General features: G+C 36.9%; 1 protein-coding gene across 1 annotated transcript in view; it reads right to left on the bottom strand.

Annotated features, from left to right (window-relative positions):
* Positions 1 to 17,554, bottom strand: part of SCN1A (sodium voltage-gated channel alpha subunit 1) — a 94,645-nt gene that overhangs the window by 58,517 nt on the left and 18,574 nt on the right. The window contains exons 3-14 of the mRNA XM_064287043.1: positions 16,900 to 16,989; positions 15,047 to 15,175; positions 12,910 to 13,001; positions 11,831 to 12,100; positions 10,398 to 10,461; positions 9,577 to 9,718; positions 8,583 to 8,789; positions 6,010 to 6,294; positions 4,665 to 5,045; positions 3,284 to 3,416; positions 1,768 to 2,006; positions 48 to 221 (exon numbers count right to left, since the gene is read on the bottom strand). Coding sequence (XP_064143113.1) covers positions 48 to 221; positions 1,768 to 2,006; positions 3,284 to 3,416; positions 4,665 to 5,045; positions 6,010 to 6,294; positions 8,583 to 8,789; positions 9,577 to 9,718; positions 10,398 to 10,461; positions 11,831 to 12,100; positions 12,910 to 13,001; positions 15,047 to 15,175; positions 16,900 to 16,989 — 2,206 coding nt within the window. The remainder of the gene's footprint in view (positions 1 to 47; positions 222 to 1,767; positions 2,007 to 3,283; positions 3,417 to 4,664; positions 5,046 to 6,009; positions 6,295 to 8,582; positions 8,790 to 9,576; positions 9,719 to 10,397; positions 10,462 to 11,830; positions 12,101 to 12,909; positions 13,002 to 15,046; positions 15,176 to 16,899; positions 16,990 to 17,554) is intronic.

Genomic DNA, 17,554 nt, shown 5'->3' with positions numbered 1-17,554 from the left:
AAGAACTCTGATTGTTGGAAAGGTTTTTGTTTTGTTTTGTGTTTTACCAATCTGAATGAACGGAGAACTGATAATCCTTCCACATCGGCAAGGCCAAGTTCTACCAAGCTTAGTGTCACAATGAAACCATCAAAGATATTCCAACCTTCTTGGAAATAATAGTAAGGATCCATGGCAATAATTTTCAGAAACATTTCTGCTGTAAAGATTCCAGTGAAGACCTAAAATCGAAACAAAATTACTCAATTAGCTAATGATAAAGTGGAACAACATTTGTTTTTAGAACAAAATGTCTATGTCACTTTCCCTCATGGCAAGTCTATTACTAACTTCTATTTGCATAGTAATATATAGTTGAAGAAAGGCTCTCATGTACATTATCTCATTTTATCTTCACAGAAGCTCTATTCCGTGGACAATTCAAGTACTACAACAATTACCTTAGAGATAAGAAAGGAAGGTTTTCAGATGGGTAAAATAACTTGCCCAAAATCATACAACTAGAAAATTGCCAAGACTAGGATTTGAACGCAAATTTTCTATTTTTCTCTAGTGTTCCTTCATTACATTAAACTCTCCACACTGCCCAGTTACAAAATTTTGCCCATGAACAGTTTTATTTATCTATAGTCATATTCCCATTTCCCTCAAATCAAGTACTTATCATTATAAATGACTATCTATTCTTATAATACGTGCATAATTAGTTATTGAAAACCCTGGTGGCATAGTGGTTAAGTGCTACAGCTGCTAACCAAAAGGTTAGCAGTTCAAATCCTCTAGGCACTCCTTGGAAACTCTATGGGGCAGTTCTACTCTGTCCTATAGGGTTGCTATGAGTCACAATCTACTCGACAGCAACGGGTTTGGTTTGGTTTAATTAGTCATTATTTGCCATGCACGTGAAAAAAAAATTACTCGCATAGTTTAAGTAGAAGAGGTTTAAAATCACTGAGAAATGATATACTTGTTTTTGCCTTTTACTCTAAAAACAACGTAAACTTCAGCACAAATTCTATGGAAAATGCATACATTACTGCATGCATTTCAGCAAATAAAAACAAATATTCCTAAACTGAGTCGACTGACAAACCCTGGTGGTGTAGTGGTGGTGTAGTGGCTGATAACCAAAAGGTCAGCAGTTTGAATCTACCAGGTGCTCCTTCAAAACTCTATGGGGCAGTTCTACTCTGCCCTATAGGGTTGCTATGAATCAGAATTGACTCGAAGGCAATAGATTGATTGATTGAATCATATAATACACAAAATGCACTGAAGATTTTCAATATTTCATCGTTTTGATACAGATGGGTGGATAAAACAATACATGTTCTACCTAGCTCCTGAAAACATTTTTTGAGCTGTTAAATTATTGCCTACAATGATGATGACTAAATAAGATAAAATAATCCACAACTTAATGTTAACCTTCTACTGCTGAAGAAACTGTGATAAGATTATTAAAAACACTATGTACTTAAACTATGAACTATTTCTGCATCTTGTAAAAGTTGTGAATATCACTGTGGACTTTTCAGGTAGTACAGTAAGCCTATGCCTATTGTTCTCTTTCTCAGTTTTTGCGTTGGCTTTAAGGGTTGTTATTTTGCCAAAAGGTAGGGTCAAATCAGCTAGATAACATTCCCATCTTATGTGGGGCAGGAGATAGGAAGGGTGGTTAAAAGACCACTATAAGCTACTAAATATAAACAGTTTCTCAAACAGAAAATTTGAAGACTGAACACATTTACCTTCCAATATGCTTACCAAATTTCCTACTGTAAGTACATGATTGAAATGTTTTGTCATCGGATAGTGTTCCATGGCCATGAAAAGAGTATTTAAGACAATACAGATGGTAATGGCCAGGTCAACAAATGGGTCCATCACAACCAGGTTGACAATATGTTTCACTTTTAACCAATATGGCGAACAGTCCCAGATTAAGAATATGTTGGAAAATTTATACCAACAGGGAGGGCATTTCTGCCTGGATTCTTCAAGTTCTAGATTAAAAAAAGAACAGCCACTCAAAGATACATTTTCTATAAACCCATATTTATTTATTTCAAATCCACTAGATTTCTTTTCAGAAATCAACACATTTTCATTTGCTACAAAGACTCAATCTTCTTTTGTACTTGATTAAAAAAAAAAAAAACTATAGAGTTTACTCTTCATATTCTCAAAGTTATTTAAATACAAATAAAGTAGAGGTAACAATTGTTTTTTTCTCTCATGCACTGACATTGTGGCTCGGTACTCGACCTCGTTAAATGAGTGGTCATTTAAATCAAGTGCCAATAGGAACATGGCTTGGGGTAATGTAGATGCTTGTGTGGCCTTATGTTAATGTCTGGCTATGATGTCATACTTAGTTATAAGTGATGGGAGTAAGGATCTCTAAGAACCAAGAATTATCTTTCTACCTCACTTTTATTTTGTGAAGATGACCTATTCTCCACACCTCTTTAAATCTTCAGAGTATTCTTTCACTTAAAAAAATTTTTTATTGTGGCAAAACATATATAACAAAAAAAATTTCCATTTTAACAATTTTTAAGTATACAGTTCAATGACTTTAAATTCACCATGTTGGGTAACCGTCGCCACTACCAATTTGCAAAAGATTTTTATCACCCAAAACTCAGTACCCTTTAACCAATAACTCTCCATTCCCTCCACCGCCAGCCCCTGGTAACCACTAACAAACTTTTGTCTCTACGTGTTTTCTTATTCTAGATATTACATGAATAATACTAAATGGCAATAGGTAAGTAACTGAGATCATACAATATTTATCTTTTTATGTTTGACTTATTTCACTTAGCATAATATTTTCAAGGTTTATACATGTTACGGCATGTATGAGTACTTAATTTCTCTTTATGGCTGAATAATATTACAGTGTATGGATAGTATTTTTTTATGAGGAGAGAAGGGCCAGCATTGCTGCTGGAGATCTAAGCTGAGTGGGACAGAACAGAGAGGGTTACCATGACCAATGGAATTAGAAGCCCCTAACAGGAATGCTTTATTCTGAATTTTTAAAAAAGAGTTACCACACACACATTAGAAAAAACAGTCTCAATATCATTGAGTTTAAATAAATATTTTGAATTTTCCAGATTATGTGAGTAGATATAATAAGCAGTATCTCTTAAATAAGACCTATTGTCTTCTCATTAGAATGTACTGTTTTCCACTCATGAATATTTATTTCAAATGAGACAAGAGAAGTTTAGTGAAAATAACAGAAACAGCAGTGCAATTTGTTACACACCTTCTACTGTGTTTGTTAAAATGCTGGCTATACTCATTGCCCTCTGCCTTTGGGAAGGATCTTCTAGAAAGTCCATTGAAACATGGAAAGAACTTGACCTTCTCTTTCTCATTTCAGTTTCAGTGGTTGTTCCCTGTTTAAAAAAAAAAAAAAAAAAGCTAATCTTTTAAATGATTATCTTGAGCAAGATGATAAGCTAACAATGAAAGGTAACACAGTAAATTTCATGAAACACATGCATCATGCACTTCCATATTTAGTTGGTGATGGCAGATAGTGCTGACTTATTGTATCATTAACCTGGAATTCAAACTGTTAACCATTTAGTCATATAGCAAGAAGAGTTTTCTTAACCCTTTGATTTCACATATTTTTGAGCCATGATAGAGTTCTGATATAGTTGATAAATCTCTGGAGAGTCATATTTATAGTTACCCTTATTTCTGCACTGGTGGTAAAAAACTAGTAACATGAAAAGTCACATCAATGATCAAGGTACTTGGTATTTAGAAGGTAGCCAGTTATTTTTAAACAAATACAAATCATTACAACACACATAGCTACAATCTCATTTTCTGGATGCAAGACATGGAAGGTCATTGACAACACAAACCGTATGTTAAAAAAAAAAAACACATGCTGTATGGATAACAGTTTCATCCAGGGTACCGAAGCAATATGTCATCTAATTCTGACCTAGTCATGCCTCAGCATGCTGATATATTCCCAAGTAACTGAACAGTCTAAAAAAGAGGCAACATCTATTAGAAATTCCTGCTCTGTGGTACATTCACAAAAACATACACAGCCTTTGTACACAGACAATTATTTTAACTGCCTGAATGAATAATTTGTGTCTCTTCGTTTAGATTAGATCTGAGAAGACTTATATCAGCATTTTTTTTGGAAAACAAATATGAAAACTAGAAATTTCAAGGTAACAATGAAGCTGTTTATGCAGTCTTCTCAAAAATTTTCTAAACTAGAGTTATAAGGAAGAATTGGTTGGAAAGGTTTATTATACACTCTTCACACTAAGTATAGGAATCACTGATTTATTTTTGTACAGGGCCTTAGAGGACATTCTGCTATCTAAATTCAGCATGGGTATATAGCAAATCCTCCAACTGGAGGCTATGGCTTATTACTGTGTCTAATTTATCCTTAGCAGGTTTATAAGTAAATGCATTCAGGTTTAATGCAGGAGTGAGTTGAGGTTTTAAGTTTTAGTTGGTTAGCCTATTAAAGGTATTACAAGATGCAGGTGCATTCACAGCTTGACCAACCAGGAATCATTCTCAAAGGGTTCCATTCTGTAGAAACACTGGCCGGTGCAGCAATACTGAGCCAGCCATGCCTAAACTATTTAAAACTTCCTTACATTGTCATCAGTAGCTGGCTTATCTATTATCACCTCTGGCAGAAGCTGTCCAACAGGCGATGTAGGAACTGAAGGTCCACCAACCAAAGAAACCACACCGTTGCAATCCACAGTGCTGTGCATCTTCCCATTCACTGGAAACATTGCCAGCATCCGAGACGACCTACTAGTCTGACTTAGATTACTGTTGCGTCGCTCTCCATGTCTCCGGGGCACAAACAGAGAATCTCTCCGGCTCTCATTATCCTCAAATGTGCTGTGCTCATCATCAGCAAAGTCATTCTCAGATCCCACATCTTTTGCTCGCCCTCTAAAGCTGAAAAGGCTTGTTCTGCTATTTCGCCTTGGAGAAAATATAGAGCCACGGATGCTCAACAAAGACTAAAAGTTTGAACAACAACAAAAAAAGGAGAATCATATTAAAATGACCCTTTGGAATGTGCTTTCATTCTGCAAAAGTAAGTGAAGGGGATTTCCGTATTCATAACAAAATGTGACTCATTCCTTTTAATTAACATTCTCATTTTATATCCATTCAGATTAAAATAAATTAGTTTTACAGGAGGGGGCTTTTAGTCCTTAGGATTAAAGAATGGGGACATATAGCGCAACCAAAAGATATTTCAAAAACAAACATGACCCACCATTTCTCACGTTCAAAAGAAAACATTCTTAGTACATTGCAATGCACATTGTAAACATTCAGTCAACATTGGCAGCATGACCTTAACAAGGTCACATTTGTTGCTTTTTCAGGGAATTTCAACACTTTCTAAATTGTTTTATTCCATCTTCGTAAAATTCCTTTAAATTAACTATTATTCTTGTTTCTCCTATAAGGCACAGTGTCGTTGGAATTAGAAGTTCAATTCTGAAATTCAAAGCGATATGCTTCTCAATGAACTGTACCATAAGTAATATTTTCAGGATATATGATGGTTTATAAAGAGGTTAAGTGAATAAAAAACATAAAATAGTAAGATAACCAAAGGGACATTTCTTATAAGTTAGTCCAAAATCCACATTTTTTTTTTTTTCTTCAAGAAGGCTGGAAACCAGAAAGATGAAAAAGTAGTTAGTTACAGACGGTAAGAGCAGACAGTACCAGGATCAGAATTTAGGTTTCCTGACTTTCAACTCAGTGTTGTTGCAACTGTACCAAGCTGTAGACTTAAATACACGTGGAATACAACTTTCTCATAACTATGTGAAGAGAGGACAGATTTAAATTCAAGTAAAGTAACAGTCACTCAGCTGATGAAAATTTAAAAGTCCATTTTAACTTTCCCCTCCCTTCAGCGGTCTAGTTTTCATTCATGCATGAATTAACTCAAGAGGGCCATACCTGATGTGGGGAGGAGTACCTCTTTTCATACGTCAGTCGGTTCCCTTCGATGGAGAAGCGAAACCCTTTCCTCCTGATGCTGTCTTCAGATTCGGATTTCTGAAATTCATCCTCATCTTTCTCTTCCCCGCCAGACTGCTCTTTCTGTTTTCTTTTCTTCCTCCGATTTCTTCTTTCCTTAGCACTCTTGGAACTCAATTTTGAGGCTTCGGATGAGCTGTCAGAGAGGCCGCCTGCTGCACTGGGTTCTCTGGAATGCTCCGAGGCAGTTACAGCTGCTGCCTGCTACATTGTGGAGAAATGGTTTCAACATGGCACTAGAGAAAACTTTATAATTTTATAAAACGGCTCAAGGAGTCCCTGGATGGTGCAAACAGCACTCAGCTGCTAACTAAAAGGTGGTGAGCTCAAATCCACCCAGAGGCCCCTTGGAAGAAAGGTTTGGCTATCTACTTCTGAAAAATCAGCCACTGAAAACCCTATGGAGCACATTTCTACTCTGACACATATGCAGGTCTCCATGAGTCGGAGTCAACTCAAAGACAATTGGTTAAAAATAGCTCAAGTATTTGCATGGTATTTAAAAAATACATTTGTCTGACTGAAGCTGATTTCATGTAGAAGCAGCTCTGAAAGTGAAGGGTGATGTTTTTATTTCCACTTAATGAAGGCTTTCAGAGATAATTTGGTTTCCTGTGTGTTAACATTTATAACTGTCTGTATTATGCTTCACAGGTCACATATCAAAAGAGATCAATCAGGCATCAACAAGGACATAAATTCATATTACTTTTTGAGAAACAGTTTACTCTAAAAATTGGTATTTAGTTATCATTGTTTTCTTTGCTCTGAAAAAGAAACTGGACCATGGAAGAAAATCAGATGAGTTGCATGAAGTCATATATACAAAGGCACGAGGAATACGATAAAGATCAGAGATGCCCTCTCCAGTTATTGAAACTGGGTTGTTCAATACCTTTGAAATGTTATCAATTGAATTTATGAAAGATGATAAAATCCCTTTCTCACTCCTCTATGATACTCTGTCCAGAAGAATACAACACAAAGGGTCAAAAGTTTCCTGCTAAGCAAGATAAGACTTTCATCAATTCTCCAAAAACCGTCTCCATTTGTCTTCAACTCACCACTGTTTCTTGCTGGCCACAAGGGCATGGAATAAAGATAACACTTTTCATCACAGCTTGTACTGGTACAATTTGACACTTTTTGTGTCATTTTTCCTGTAGTACTCTCAATACAAGTAGCCCTGGTGGCACAATGGTTAAGTGTTTGGCTGCTAACTGAAAGGTTGTTAGTTCAAACTTACAAGAGGCTGGCTCCATGGGAGAAAAGACCTGGTGATCTGCTCCCATAAAGATTAAGCCTAGGAAACCCTATGGGGCAGTTCTACTCTGCCCTACAGGGTTGCTATGAGTCAGAATCTACTCCGTGGCACACAACAACAACAACTCCCAACACAGGGACTCTTGCAAATAAATTAATATTCCCAAAGCAACTTTCTTCTTTAGTAAAGACAGTAAGTTTGTTCATATGCTAAATAGAAAGAGCAAAGAAGAAGGGAGTGATAGGAGAGGCATTTTACAATTTATTGTACTGTGAGTACTGACACCTCACTTTAAGAACAAGTAATCCTTCTCATATTATCTGATTTCTGCAAGATTGGTGACTTTCACATGCCTACTGGACACTGCCGTTACCAGAGGACATTATACTATTTGATAGCCTCCTTGTTTATGTCAGAAAGGCAATTAGACAACTACATTAAAAGTCAGCATATTTTTATTTGAAGAAAGGAAGAGACTATCTTCTGAGAACTGGGTGGACATCTTTTTATGTAATAGCCAGTAAGATTTTTTTAAGAAAAGGTGATTTGTTAAGATTTTCTCCAACTGCCAATATATTCATTCATTAAAAAGTTTCCCACTTGGGGGAGTATGGAGTAAGGTGTATATAAGCTTATATGTGACAGACTGACTTGATTTGTAAACTTTCACTTAAAAAAAAAAAAAGCACAATAAAAATTATTAAAAAAAAAAAAGATAAGAAAGGGCAAAAAAAAAAAAAAAGTTTCCCACTTGAGAAGACCCAAATATCACATTTCTCCTTTCATTCTGAGACTCTTAAGATAACGAAAATGGTACAAGACAGTTCTATTATAGTCAATATTATACATGTCTTGAATAATTAAACTAAAAGGGCTTGCTATTGTTGTGTGATGTCGAGTCAGTTCCAACTCATAGCGACCCCATGTGATGGAGTAGAACTGCCCCATAGGCTATAATCCTTTACAGAAGCAGGTCACTAGATCTTTCTCCCATGGAGCCACTGGATGGACTTGAACTGTTGACCTCCTGGTTAGTAGCCGGGTACTTAATTAAAATGTAGAAATCCTGATTCTACCAATTTCTGTTAAAAAAAAAAAAAAATCTCTTCTGGTAGGTACTTTAAAACAAATACCTGTCTCTTACTTTTTAGAATTTTTGTAATAAGCAAAAAGAAAGAAGTAAAGGGATCATGCAGTGAGGGGAGCACATTTGCTTTGGTAAATTTACCTGAGCTGCATCCTGTTGCTTTTTAAGTTGTTCGAGCATCTGCTGAAATTCGGCCTCTTTCTGCTCTGCCTCTTCCAAGGTGGCCTGATTCTGTTCCTCATAGGCCATGGCTACCACAGCCAGGATCAAATTTATTAGGTAGAATGAGCCCAAGAAAATGACCAGCACAAAAAATATCATGTATGTTTTCCCAGCAGCACGTAATGTCTGGAAACAAGAATATCAGAATTATATTTTTCAATATTATTTCACTAACTGGTGGCTTCAACTTTCAAATTACTTATGTGTCTTACAGGACTCCAATAAGATAATAATTATGTTGGCCACAGCCCTCCTACCCTTGAACTGTCTTAACCTCATCCTTTGACTTCTCCCCTAACTCATGCGTTCACATTCTCATCTCTAGAATGGCATTCTTTGATTCACCAGGAATAAAGTGGAGTCATTAAAACACAACGGAGACCCCCATTAAAGAGCTGAGCCTTCATTTTTCATCATCTCCCACTCGAGTGATAGGACTTGAAACCAGGGATAAGACTGAGGGGAGGACATGTCTATGAAGGGTGGGAAAGGTGAAACGGGAGAGAAGTTCTATCCCTGGCATCACCATGCTAAACATGTGTTCCAATTAATAAAATAGAGGAACTCAAATCTCCTGATTTCAAGCCCTGGAGGCACAGCGGTTAAGCACTGGGCTGCTAACTGAAAGATCAGTGGGTCAAACCCACCAGCCACTCTGTGGGAGAAAGATATACAGCAGTCTGCTTTCAAAAAAATTTATCACCTTGGGAACCCTACAGAGCAATTCTACTCTGTCCTATAGAGTCTCTTTGAGCCGGAATTGACTCAATGGCAACAGGCTTGGTTTTGGGGTTTTGTTTTGTTTTGTTTTTCTTCTTTCCACTGTATTATGCTGTGGTTTGGATTTCATAACTAAATTGATTTTCTTGCACACTTCTACTTAAATGCAGTATGTGTCTATTCAGGTTCTCACCAGTTGATAAAGATTTTCCCAGAAGTCCTGAGTCATCAGTCGAAACAGGGCCAAAAAAGCCCAACTGAAAGTATCGAAGCTTGTATAGCCATAATTGGGGTTTCTACCAGCTTTCACACACATGTATCCTTCTGGACATTGGCTGTAAACAGGGCAAAAGGAAGTATTACAAGGTACTCTGATGTCTTTTTATTCTGGTGGCATGCTATACTTTTAACATCTTGCCAAGATTTGCTATTTCAAAGAATAATAATACATTTCTCAACTTTGGACTTAATATAATTTTACTAACCACTAGCCAATTTTACCATTCATATTGTAAGGTGCAATCCTTTAATAATACTTTACAAAACTATTTTCCATTGATAATTAGCATTTTCATATATCTCTCCATTTCATTTTCCTTACTGTGGAGTTTCCAGAGCTGATTCGGAGTCCTGGTGGTGCAATGGTTAACAGCTCGGCTGTTACCCACCAGTTAGCAGTTCAAATCCACCAGCGGCTCCTTGGAAGCCCTATGGGGCAGTACTACTCTGTCCTATAGGGTCGCTATGAGTTGGAATGGACTCAACAGCAACAGGTTTTTGGTTATATTTTATCTAAAGGAAATAGGCATTATAGATAAAAGTACTGCTTTTTTATAAAAAAGAAAAACTTGCCTAATATTTAATTAATCTCTCACTTGAAAAGTAATCTTAATTATAGAAAATTAGCGTGAATAAAATTGATTGGCTATTTTTGTCAGTTGCTAAAAAAAGAGGAAAAAACACACATATTTATGTATACACACACGCACACACACACACAGATTATTGGCTTACCCTGCATCAGAGCTGTTTCCACACAGCAGTGCATCTAAAAAACCCTCCAAGAAATAATGATACCCTGTATGAAAAAAAATAAAGTGATACAAGGAATATTGCATTACTGAAAATACTAAAAGGACAACAGGAAGATTAGGTCCTAATTGTAGAATTCATTGAGTAATTTTAAAACTTATTAAATAATTCATTCAAAGACATAAGAATTTTCCCTGTCTCCTTCCAAATACTAGATATTATATTAAGGGGATTAGACACTTAATAGTACAAAGTAATTCTTCACTATGAATGTAAAATTAATGATAATCGCAGGTACTAACATAATATTTTAGAAAGGTGTCAGTGTTTTTCCACCACCCTCAGAAATATAAAATTTCATTCTGTAAAAAGAGATAAAAATGAGAGGGATTTCTTGCCTTTCTCAAAACAATGACATATTTCAAAACAAAAGGGTTATATCTTTTCTGGTCTTCTATTGTTTTTTAACACTATATACATTTAAAAAAAATTACTTATACATTCTACCAACTCCCCGGATATATTACAGGCAGCTTACAATAAAAGGTGCCTTTTTTTTTTTTTATATAGTATTAGCTACTAAAATATTTTCTATTATTCTCTTCTAAAGCTTAATTAATTATAATTCCCTTTTTTGATATAGTACTACTTTTCAACTATAAGAATAATGTTTATCTTCAGGTCTCGTTTGGCTTCTCTAAAATGACAGTAACAATAATCCACTAAACTCAAAGTATCATGAAGCCATGGGCTGTCATCATTATCTCCCCCAGCATCTTGTACGATTTTGGTACATAAAAGGCATTCTGTAATTATCATTTAATGGATTATATTTGTACAGCACTTTAGAATTTCCAAAGCTCTTTCACATATTTTATCTCATTTGATTGTCTCAATCATCATGAGAAGAATTTTCAGCAACGTTCCTAAGAATATTTCTTTCTAGCTAAATTCTTCAGCCTCCTACATGATGATACAACAGAAAGTTGCATTTAAGAATCAAAACTAGAATAGCTATCAATAAAAGAATTAAATGTATGTGTAAACCATCAATAAAGTGATTATCAGAGCTCTAAAATTAGTTGCAGAAATATAAATGTTCTATTATTCAAAATCTAGGGGAAAGAAAGGTGAAATAAAAATGTAATTTTAAATACTTTAAAATAGACTAATTAGGTAATTTTTTTTTAATAGACCACAACCTATTATGGGATCATTTTTTTTTTTTTACATTTCCGTTAAATAATTTAGTTTGCACTTGACTGCTAATCTAAAGGTTGGTGGTTTGAACCCACCCAGCAGTACTACAGAAGAAAAGTCCTGGTGATCTGCTCCCATTAAGATTACCGTCAAGAAAACACTATGGAGTGAGTAGTTCTATTCTGATGACAACTAACAACGACAACAATGCTTACGTGAATCTTGAATATACGATTTCCAGTCAAACTCAACAACAGTTTCATTTACAAGTGTGCCGTTGTAATCCACAGTTACATTCCTCTCTATACTATGTTCCTCCAGGGAAGCATTGGTGGGAGGCCATTGTACACATTTATTCCTCAGGTTGCCCATGAATAGCTGCAGCCCAATTAGAGCAAACACACTCAGACAGAACACAGTCAGGATCATGACATCTGAGAGCTTCTTCACGGACTGGATCAGGGCCCCCACAATGGTCTTCAGGCCTGAAAGAAAGGAGATCACAATGAAATTTTAACATATCTGAAATAATAAAAGCATCACACAATTTTCTTGAAAGCATAGAATCCATGCCTACGTCCAAATATCATTGCAACGCTAGTGGAAGAGCAATAGTTCATGGAAGGCTGAAGAGCTGATGGAGATGAACAAAGATGTAACAATCCCTCAAACAATGAAATGGTTCATGATCTCCAGGGAGCCTATATTAAGATAAGGATCTTGTGTTTCTCCTTTTTGCTAATGAAATTTGTCCCACACTTCCATTAGGGTCAGTTGTCAGTATTATAACAAATTGAATATATATTTAAAAGTTTCTATTTAAAGTAGAAAAGATTTTGCTCTAAAACTGGAGACAGTCTGATGTATAGCTGCACTTTAAGGTAACAGATCCTCCATTCAGTTTCATGCCGCTCTTTATTATCTTTTGTTAGCAAAATTAGGATTTACATAGCTGTCAATGCCTATAATAAATAAGAAGTTATATATTGGTATATTCAACAGGGAACAAATTCTTGGTTCAAGTGACGTGAAGAAAAAGAAAAAAAAACCAACAACACAGCATCTTTATGTGCAGATAACAGACCGTGTATTAGTGTCTCATGCAAGAAACTATTAAACTCCAAGCCTGATGAAAAAATGTGAAAGAACAAAAACCTAGGTCCAGACAGTAAGGATCAGTTTCTCATAACACTTTATGTAATGATTCCCTAATTTCTGTAATACTGAAAGTCAAGCAAAGATGTTGGTGGTGAAAAGACATAGGGTCGGCCTCAGTGTTTAACTTCGCTCTCACCTGGAATGACTGAAATGGTTTTCAACGCTCGGAGAACTCTGAACGTTCTCAAGGCTGAGACATTGCCCAGGTCCACAAACTCTGTCACGTATCTGTAATAGGGAGTTCACACACAAACACAATAACAGGTTACAAAGAAAGAGCTGTAGGTTCAAGGAACCTTATGCTTTAATCACTTCTTACCTGGGATTACAAAGATAGTTTTCAAAGCTCTCAAGACTCTGAAAGTGCGAAGAGCCGTTATCTAGATGTAAACTTCATAGAGTATGCATTCCTGTTGCCACTTTAGAAAGCAATATAATCAACATCAGCATTTACTTAGGAGAATTAAGTAAAAACAGAAAAAATAAAAATCTTGGCTGTGGTTTCAGTTAGAAGAAAAATACATGAAATCACCTAACAGAAATTTAGGCAGGAAAAAGGCAGATTGCTTAATAGCCTTTCTGTACATATTAAGTTTTTCATAGTATAACTTTTGAGTGAAAGTTAGTCATATTAAGAGCAATGTTTTAGGGGGGTCCAATGCTGCTCTGGACACCCTGGTGGCATAGTGGTTAAGTACTACGGCTGCCAACCAAAGGGTCAGCAGTTCGAATCCGCCAGCTGCTCCTTGGAAACTCTATGGGGCAGTTCTACTCCGTCCCATAGGGTCGCTCTGAGTCGGAATCGACTTGACAGCACTGGGTTTGGATTTGGGTAATGCTGCTCTAGGAGCCCTGGTGGTACAGTGGTTAAGCGCTAGGCTGCAAACCGAAAGGTCGGCGGTTCGAACCCACCAGCCACTCCCTGGGAGAAAGATGTGGCAGTCTGCTTCAGTAAGGATTGACAGCCTTGGAAACACTATGGAGCAGTTCTACCCTGTCCTATCGGGTCGCTATGAATCAGAATCAAGTGGACAGCAGTGGGTTTGGTCTTTGGAATGCTGCTCTGCCATTGCTGCTAGTATATTCTCAAGGAACAGAGGCCCCAATATGCCTTCTTTTGAGTTGTGGCCAGAGGGAGTGGTGAAAAATTGGCTCATCTTGACCAGATACGGAATTTAGAGCCTGGCAACACTTGTAACTCTGAATGTATCAGGGCATCCACTTTTCCTCCTGTCTGCCACCTGCAGGAAGCCAAGAAAGTCATCTCTTCTGTAGGAAGGACAAAGCTTGTGGCGCTGGTCCACCTTCTTCCACATTCTACTTTCACCTACTTCCAACTGGTCTCCCATTCGTTTTCTGACTCTCTTCTTCATTGAGGAAATTTTCTGGTCTGCAGAAATTGTGCTAAGTGTATCTAGACAGGCAGGAGTCTCTGAGAGACACAAACAGTTAAGCACTTGACTACTCACTGAAAGTTTGGAAGTTTGAACCCACCTAGAAGCGCCTTAAAGAAAGGCCTGGCGATCTGCTTCCAAAAGGTCACAGCTTTGAAAACCTTGTGGAGTGCAGTTCTACTGTGTATACAAGGGATCACTATGAGTCAGAATCGACTCCGTGGCAACTGGTTTGGTTTTGGTTTTTTGGATCTGGACCAGAGATAAGGATAAGAAGGTTTATTTATATGGAGCTTTAAGAAAGAGATGAAAAAATTGGTAAAGAGAAAGAAGAAAGGAAGTAAGAAAAGGGATAGGGGGACAAATAGAGCAGAAAGAGTGTGTTTTTATGTCTTAAAAAATCCTTTTGTTGATGAAATAAGCATTGAATACATTCTGTTCTACCTTCTTTTCGTTTCTTTGTAAGCATAGTCTGATGCTAGTAGATGCTTCTGTTCTTTTTTTTTTTTTTTTACCAAAGTAACAAAAGAAGCTGGGGAGGGTGAGTAATACAAGTAAGGTCAATGCAAATTTGTGGGGCCAGCAGAATAGTTTTGGCTATAGTTTTTAAAAGCCATTTTCACAGACATACTATGAACATACCCATTCTTTCACATTAGGGTGTATGTGTGTTGGAAACATATGTACGAAATTTTCTGAAAAAATGTAGTTAGCACAAATCATTTCAACTACTGCTATAACTCCATGCCAAAGTGAAAAGCCACTTTGACCTCTGCCGTGCTAAATTAAAATCCAGAGCTTAAATTTCATACCAAAGTATTCTTTAAAAGCATAAGCACTTACAAAAAACAAACATTATGTTTCAGAAAAGGCACTTACGCAAATGTAATGACAGTGAAATCGAGCCAGTTCCATGGGTCCCGAAGGAAAGTAAAATCTTCTAAACAGAAGCCCCTTGCAATAATTTTTATGAGTGATTCAAATGTATATATTCCTGTGAAGGTGTACCTGGAGATAAGTATCCAAAGGAATTGATAAAGTAATATTTTTCTTTCATACCATATCAATTTTTTATCACTCTACCTGTGGAATAGATGAATACTAAAAAGTAATTTAAGCCATTTGAGTTTATTTTCATAGAAATAAGACATGGTCCTAAACTTAAATTCAACCCCTTAACAAATGAAGAGTTGTTTAAGGTGTCCCAACAGCAGTATAAGAAATACATGCTGAATATAGTCTATCTAGCTACTACTGGAAATATCTTGGTATATAACATATAAATGAACAGAGCCTCCTGAGAATCATCCAGTCCATTCACATGATGAGGCAGCCAACCAACAATACTGCGGAAGCATAAAATGGTCTTCTTTTAGAAGAAAAAAAATCCAATTCAGTCTCAATTATGTTTTAAGAATGATAGAACATTGACAAATCAGCAAGTTTTCTAACACCATAGGTTAACTTGCCTGGAAAAAAGGACTTCATTAAAATCAAGGTGGCTCATTTTAGGGTCATAAAAAGCGGAAATTTAATTTAGGGGGAAAACGTGCTCATTCAGAAACTTGGATGTTTCCACGGTTTAAATGTTCTACTCAGAACTGGAGGAAGCCCTGGTTGCATAGTGGTTAAGAGCTATGGCTGCCAGCCAAAGGGTCGGCAGTTCGCATCTGCCAGGTGCTCCTTGGAAACTCTGTGGGGCAGTTCTACTCTGTCTTATAAAAAAAGAAAATTTATAGGGTCACTATAAGTTGGAATCTACTCATCGGCACTGGGTTAGGTTTTTGGCTTACTCAGAACTGCAGTGGGGAGTGCACTGCATAAAATCACAGAAGGGGGAATGAACACCTAGAGGGCCTCACATGTTAACGCCAATACTTAGGAATTCTTTGTATGTTAATTTTATTATTTCCTTGGGCATCTTTGTTTCTGACTGGCTCCAGCCAGAAGTGTCTGGAAGCGCTCTGGAGGAATCCCACTGTGGTGGTTTTAAGGGTCTGCAACCTTAGAGTAACAGGGATTACATCATAGGCAATGTGAGCAGAGAGGGGATCCCCCAAACAGAAGCAACCACAATTAGAGCAGCTGCAGCAGTGATCAGCACGAAGCCGGCCTCTGCTCTCAAAGGTACACCCAGAGTTGAGAGTATTTGGTAATGCCTCTAATTTCTGCAAGTGCTACCTTAACTTTCACGTCAGTGAGTTTTATACTCTGTCTACTGAAATTATGAGTTCTAAAATCCCTAATTTTGAAATTTTTCCCCCACCAATTCCTTGGTGACGTCACTTGACGCTGGTATCAGCCTGAAATGAAGTGGATGTGCCTGATGGAAATGAAAATTTTGTGTGACTCAGTATCGACTTCTCATGGAATTTGTGGTCTGGCCTTTTTAATTCTTAACTCACTGGATTCAGAAACCAAGGTCCACCATATTGGCTCTTTTATAGTGTTTGCTTTGGCCACTACGGGTCCTAAAGGAAAGATGATGAGTGTCCAAGAATGACAGACTCTTCCCCCCACCAGGTACAGGGGAAGGAGAGGTATCAGCAGACCTGAGGGGCAATGACTACTGTCTTCCCACCGTGTAATTGTGTCTAGAAAACGGCTGTAGTAAAAATGCTCTTCAGTTTTATTTAGTGGCTGCATTCAGACACAGTTTCAAGATCCCAAACAAGTACATCTATGTATGTCTATATATGTATATTAGGCAATTTAAAGTAACATAAACTTACTCTACATTCTTTGTCCAGTCGGGAGGATTACTCATTGTCATAAACACGCAGTTCGTCAAAATAGTGCACATAATTAGCATGCTGAATAATGTAGGTTATTGTTAAGGAATGCACAAAAGAAAATCCAGACCCAAGTATTATATTAGAGAAAACTAACATTGAAAAGCGCGAACTGCAGGTCAGCCAGATTCTGTGACATAAACACTGTGGGCAAGGCATTATCTAATCTCTTTAAACTTTAGCTTCTGCAGCTTTAAAATGTAACTAGTTGTATAGAAGAGATAATGTATGTGAAAATGTATGTATGAGATAACCTATGGGAAAGTGTTACATCAGTAAACGTTGATGCTCTTTCTACTCTTACTAAATCGATATATTTACCTCCCTGACAACTTCAGTGTAAAAAATTGTGTGCAACTTGGACTTGAAGAGTTTTGGGACAGAAAGCATTGTCGTGAACAAATTCAGGTGATTAAAATAGTAAATTGTTGAGGAAGGGCATATACCTCCAATACTGTAATTTCTTAAATAGATATTATACAATTTGGTTCAGTGAATGAAAATAATTTGCAGTTAAAGTACAGCATGATGCTAAGTACTGGGTTGCCGTACTTTGACTGGGCTTAGGCACTCATGCCACAGCACTAGGTAAGAT

The sequence above is a fragment of the Loxodonta africana genome, chromosome 6 (genome assembly GCF_030014295.1).
Source record: "Loxodonta africana isolate mLoxAfr1 chromosome 6, mLoxAfr1.hap2, whole genome shotgun sequence".
Classification (NCBI taxonomy): Eukaryota; Metazoa; Chordata; class Mammalia; order Proboscidea; family Elephantidae; genus Loxodonta; species Loxodonta africana.
This window is presented reverse-complemented; position numbering and strand designations above follow the sequence as displayed.